General features: G+C 51.3%; 3 protein-coding genes across 3 annotated transcripts; 1 reads left to right on the forward strand and 2 right to left on the reverse strand.

The window, feature by feature from the left end:
* Positions 1-411: 411 nt before the first annotated feature.
* CKM354_000757400 (uncharacterized protein) lies at positions 412-1629 on the reverse strand (the record flags this gene model as incomplete). The annotated part of the gene is made up of 4 exons (XM_044802928.1): positions 412-586; positions 647-1001; positions 1060-1150; positions 1204-1629. 4 exons carry the CDS (start codon positions 1627-1629, stop codon positions 412-414), a joined length of 1047 nt encoding a protein of 348 aa, XP_044658863.1.
* An 813-nt stretch (positions 1630-2442) lies between these two features.
* On the forward strand, positions 2443-3558 carry CKM354_000757500 (uncharacterized protein; the record flags this gene model as incomplete). Its single annotated transcript, XM_044802929.1, has 1 exon — positions 2443-3558. The coding sequence occupies one exon, from the start codon at positions 2443-2445 to the stop codon at positions 3556-3558; it is 1116 nt and encodes a 371-aa protein (XP_044658864.1).
* A 544-nt stretch (positions 3559-4102) lies between these two features.
* On the reverse strand, positions 4103-4651 carry CKM354_000757600 (uncharacterized protein; the record flags this gene model as incomplete). The annotated part of the gene is made up of 2 exons (XM_044802930.1): positions 4103-4488; positions 4567-4651. 2 exons carry the CDS (start codon positions 4649-4651, stop codon positions 4103-4105), a joined length of 471 nt encoding a protein of 156 aa, XP_044658865.1.
* Positions 4652-6132: the final 1481 nt, after the last annotated feature.

Genomic DNA, 6132 nt, shown 5'->3' on the forward strand with positions numbered 1-6132 from the left:
GCGAAAGGAGTTCGAACATTTATTGAGTCGTCGTCTCTCCTGTTGCGCGTTGTCGGACAAAGAACGGGCATATCGTGCTTCTCAGCATGACGTGGAAGAAAATTTCTTAAGTGTACGCATCCGGCGACTGGGTTTCTTTGTCCATCAAGCCCAGCTACCATGCTGCATTCATTCAGGCACCCCATCGAATCGGGATTTTCGGCCGAGTAAGAGACAAAGGCATGCCATGCCCGTCGCATCTTTTGGAGCGTATGTTTCGAAGCAATGATCTACGTTGATATAATTACGCACGACGAGTGTATAGCCTGAGGGGGAATAAGTTCGAGGGCGCGTGCACCCATAGGGGCTTCATGTACTTGCTGCAACCACCTGATGCTTTGCCACATACCTAACTTCCATGCATATGCGCGTTCACAATTTGATGACCACTTTGCCAACATGTTTCCCCGAGTATAAGTAGTCGAATGCTTCGGACGACTGCTCAAAAGGGAACACTTTGTCGATCACCGGTGCCAAGCTGACCTTTCGTTCTGACAAGAATTGGTTCATTCTTTCGTAGTCGATCTTGGATCCAACGGCAATGCCCCTGCGAACGTCAGACTTGTTCCCCTTGCGGCAGTATACCTCTAGAAAGGAATTGACTCACTTCAAGATTGCAGTCTTGTACATGATGAACATGAGCTCACTGGGGTTCCATTGTCCATCCAAGCCCGCCAGGAAGCCGACCAAGGAGACCACACCTCCTCTCTGGCGCAAAGACTTGAGGTCAGTAATCAACGAGCCGACTCCTGTGTTGTTGACAACTACGTCAACGCCTCTACCGTTGGTCAGACGGGCAACTTCACTCTGCTGATCCGGACTCGTCTTGTAATTGATGCCCTCGACTTTGGACCAAGTTTTCTTCAGATTGGCGATCTTCTCGTCGGAGGAAGATGTGATGATAGATGTAATACCAGCGGCTTCACAAAGAATCAAAGCGAACAAGCTCACACCTCCGGTTCCTGGGATGGTCATGAGAATGTGCTTTGCCACATGAGGTGTGTATGTGCATGAACATACCTTGCAGTAGAACACTGCGAGTACTCTCAAAGGATTGCGGCCAATTGAGCGCTGACCATGCAGTCACTCCAGCGCATGTCAGGGTGGAAGCCTGATACATTGTCAGCAGTCAGTCATATCAAATCTCCAGGAATCATGACTTACCTCTTCCCAGGAGAGATGTGGGGGCAAGTGCACAAGAACGCTCTCGTCAAAAACAGCATACTCGCGCAGCACGCCCGGTACATCCCCTCCCAATGCTTGCATGGCATCATCCTCATAACCAGTGAGGACGGAGAGATTGAAAATCGGCGCGACGTGGTCACCTTTCTTGAAGTTGGTCACATCTGATCCGACAGCCACAACTTCAGCAGCACAATCGGAGGCAGGTATGCCGCGGACCTCGACCTCGACAGGGTATTTCCCATTCAGCATTGCCACATCGCGGTAGTTGAGAGAGACGGCGTGGATCTCAATCAGCACATCGTGGGATTCGATGTTCTGCGGAAGTGTCTCCTCTGAAAGCTGGATGCTGTGTGGAAGATCACCTTCAGTACGCCTGAAGGCCCGATATGTTGTAGGAAGCGCCATGATGGCTGATGCGATGCGTTCTGGTAGTTTTAGGACGGGCCAGCCTGTATTTGTAGCCCGACTCAGTCTCTCAGTGCTGTGCTGTGCTATTGACAACTGCGCAATGCTTATGAAGCATCCATCCTTATGCACAAATGTGAATGAACAACCAACCTGATGGCGAGGATCTATGCACGCCCAGAGAAGGGACTAGGAATGGCTTCAAGCCACAAGGATCATGCACTTGCTGCTCAATCAGAAAGTTGCTTAATAATGGTTACTCAGCTTGCAAGCGAGGCTGCTGTTCGACATGTGCTGCCTGATTCGTTCGCGTCCCTCTTGTGAAAACGCCTGTAGCTGGGCAGTCTTCCGACGGCATGTCGGAGGTTCGCGTTGGTAGAACATAATTTATGTCTGAGCTAGAAATGGCTTCGGCCCTTGCATAAATTAGTAATCTTTGGCTATGCACAGGTGCTTCCTAAGTGAGCCGATCTTTGCCTCAAATAGGAATACTAGCCCGTCGTCGAGCCGATGGAGAACTCAAGCAAGACGATTCTGCTGTGTATAGATGCAGCCTTCATGTGTTATGACAGAATCAGATGATGGACTTGCAGAATGTTGATGTTGAGGTCTAGAAGCTCAAGATCTTGTTGGACAGTGGAGCCGATGCTGTTTCCTCCTTCCTGTTTTGGAATGTAGGGCGGTTGACGCCAAGACATCTTTCCTCGCGTTTGCCACTGTATTATAGTCATCACAGTCTACTCATTGCGCATGGGAGGAATGTCAACGCCCTGAAAAATTTATGACATTGGCGAAGGTTGACCTCAGATCATTATGCCGCCGCCGCCTTCGCCTACCATATACGCGCATGATTTGACCAACGCCAAGGATGACTCGAACGTGAAGAGTGCTCTCAAAATACTCGAGCCACATTTACCTGTCTCGATCCCGTTACACAGGAGACTTCAATTCGGAAGATTCTTTGAAGCGACGACACTTCTAACAAGTTTGGCAAACCTTGAAGCCGGGCCTGGGCCGGAAGATGAAGAATGGATTATGGCCTTTGTGGATCGGAGTTGTAGACCCGAGACTGAGGTCTGGATGTACGGGAGCTGGGAGGGAAGGGAGCTTGACGAGAATGGGGTTGCGAGAGCACATCAGCGGCAACAGCAGCAAGACGCCTTGATCTTGTCACTCATCCGATCGATCAAGGCTCTCGGGCCGGCTCCGAAATCGATTCACCAGGATATACTAGCCAAAGCTGCAGACAAACACAGGCTCTCCAGCGACAACGACGATTCGCAGGATCACTCTGGCGTTTCGCGCAAAGACTACCTTGCCCATCTCCTCAACCCAAACCTGATTCTTTTCGGGGCAACACATTCTTCCACGACACAGATTCTCGCTCGCAATCATGTAATTAAACACGTCTTCGATTCGGGCCTTGTGGCTAATTGGACTTTTGTATTCGACATCGATGATCTGCCGGAATCTGCTACATCCTTGGAGCTGCCCGCAGGTCTGCAATGGGGAGAGTTGGAACAAGAGCATTTCGCTCTTGTGAGATCACGGACACAGATTCCAAGGCAGGATCGAACGCTGGCTGTACTACCTAACGCTGCAATTTTCGAGGTTGAAAATGGGAAACCGATTGCATGGGTCTTCGTTGGCCTTGACGGGAGTCTGACGACGCTGCATGTTGAGGAGGAGTGGAGAGGAAACGGGCTAGCCAAAATGATTGCAGTGAAAATATGGAGGGAGAAAATGGAAGTCTTCTGGAACAAGGGGGAGCCAGGAAATGGTGAGAAGGAGAAGGCAAGGAGGCTGGCGCACGATTATGTTATAAGCGGGAATGAAGCTAGCAAGAAGGTTAGTGAGCGGTTGGGTGGAAGGCATTACGCCGATACGTTCTGGGTAAGGGTCGATTTAGATTCGGTAAGTGAAGCATAGATCACCAGGATTTGGAGTAGAGATACGAGGGAGTATGATAGAAGTCAGCTGCCTGCTCAGCCTCGGTAAACAGCGAGGATCTGACAGCGTCCGAGCTGAATTTGATAAGAATTATCCCGAGTCAAGCATGCTTCAGGAGTCCATGGCACTACGATTTACGAGCAGTCTTGCCTTCCGGTGGCTCGCAGCTGCGGAGATGCTAGAAGCAGTGGCAGTGTCTTTCTCCACTCGAGCCTCTGTTACCTCTCCTATCGCATGCTGGATCACATCAAGCGGCGTAGTGGCGGAAAATCTAGCAGAGAAAACTTGAGTACTCTCCAGATATCTCTTCGAGACAGTTACGTTTTCGTGGCGTGCTAAATCTGATCCAGCGGCACGGTAGGAGTGATATTCTGAGAGACGAGTCCCATCGTGATTGATTCTAGGTCTATTAAAGACGCTGTGGTGGCGCAGTTCAAGAAGCTATCGTGACACACTGTCAAGTCCTCCTAGAAGCACCTGCTGACATGAACTCTCAAGCAAGCCAAATTTTCACACAACCGGATCAATGGAACTTCACAATCGGCCTCCGCTCATGCTCCTCACCAAAATCGCACCTCAGCGCCGCACACTCGAAGACTTTTTCAGAGCCTTTCTTCAAGTCGGTCTTGTCCACGTAGACGTTCTTGAATCTCGATACGACATTGCAGTGGCAAAGTGGATTTTTGGCGGGATCGACGCCCTGCTGATCGTCTCCGGGAAAGGCCACTGCCGCTCGTTGATGGCGATTCGTACACGACTGGTTCGAGCACTTGAATGATGCGCCGTATTGGAGCAAGGTCTTCTCGATGGTGGGCTGAACGCAGCGTGTGCAGAGAACTTGATAGCCTTGGGTCACTGAGGCCAGAGAAGCAGGTACGTCGTGGATTCGTATCTCTTTCCAGGTGACGTCTGTGAGTGAGACGGAGGGGTGAGCACGGGTATTCAAGGGTGAAATTAACAGGCTGAGGGCAGAGTGAGCAGACTTACCATTCTCATTTGCAACAGGTTTGTGGTCCATGTCGCTTTGCTCGATCTCGAGAGCGTGGCTGCTTTGTACAGCTGGAGCGACCATGTTGTATCTGCTTGCTTGACTTTGGAGGAAGAAGTTCGTGCACTTGTATCTGTCTGTTCGTCGCAGTTGCTTTGCTTCTTTTGCGAGTTTTGCGAGTGCGATTGGTGTGGGTTATATACTACGAATTCCCCAGGGCCTCGAAAAGTTTCACAGTTTATTGGTCGGAATGATGCAGGCTCCTCTGGTCGCAAGAGTCAGAGCTACCCCTTTGGGCGACCGATTCCATGTGCCTGACGTCTTGCTTGGGCCGCGAGACAAATATGGTAGGTGATGACTAACGTGATTCCCCATGGGGCGAGCATGGGGCGGGACAACCAGTCGTGCGGCATTCATTTTAGCTGACTGCGAGGTGAGAAGCCTCTTCGTAATCTGCCACTTGTCACATTCAAACCCACGTTTTTCGATGCTAGTGGAGCGTATTTTCTGTGTCCCCAACATGCTGCCGAGCAACAGGTCTGCGGCGTTTTGCCGTGCGAGTGAACGATCAATGTGCACGCCTCCTCGATGGGTCTCAGGCGGTCATACTCCTTGACCCTCACCGGAAGCTCACGTTTATTGTCTTCCAGCATGATCTCGGGTCGGAATCGTTCGCCAGCAGCCGCTTGTCCTTCCTCACCATTGAGTTTGTTCGAGAGATAGTGGCACCGACCTTTTGCACAAGTCCATTTACCAGTGGGTTCAAGCAAGCCAGTGCTCCGCCGCAGTCGCATGACCTGAAGCAATAAGCTTCTTGTCGAGCCGGTATATGATTCTCACAAAGACATTTCGGATTGCACGTTCGTATACCACGACTGTCATCCCAGCATATGAAACTATCGCAATGAGGCCGCATGAGGCCGCATATCCAGAAAAACCTGCCTGGATTGCCATTTGGGTCTGTCCATGGCTTTCTCCCTCGAACTCCCGGAGTACCGCAGAACCGACAAAGTGGTGCCTCTTGCAGGGGAAAGTCGGGAGCAGAGTCATATCCTGCGGCTACAGGTTTGGTCCACTGAGTGCGGCTCTGGCGCTCCTCTAGACTTGAACCCTTGGAGAGAGTGGGACGGCGCTCGGGACGGCGAGTCGACTATCGTGAATGGTGCTCGCGCTGCGCCGCCGGTGCATGATTTTCCTCTGGCTGTAGCTTCGACTTGTGAATCCTCACAGCTGGTCAGTCCGGTCAGAATGTCGATAGTGGTCAAATCCTTGCCGCTTGCATCGTCCAACTTCTCTCTCCTACACGTGTTCTCTTGCGCGACATTGGGCGTGGCCGGAAGGCAGTAAGCTCTTCTTCCGCGGGACATCATGTCGTCCGGTTGGAAAATGCCACTTTCTCGTACCGCAACGTGCTGGTCGGTCAGATTTTGAGTAGCTGTAATAGCCCCGAGATCAAGGACTTGAGGCGCACTCGTGTACTGGCTATCTCGGATGAGCACGCTGAGATACAGGAGAGTGACCGGCAAGAGTCCCCGCTCGCAATGAAACTTAGTTCGCTCTATCCT

The sequence above is a fragment of the Cercospora kikuchii genome, assembly GCF_019650295.1.
Source record: "Cercospora kikuchii DNA, contig_00004, whole genome shotgun sequence".
Lineage (NCBI taxonomy): Eukaryota > Fungi > Ascomycota > Dothideomycetes > Mycosphaerellales > Mycosphaerellaceae > Cercospora > Cercospora kikuchii.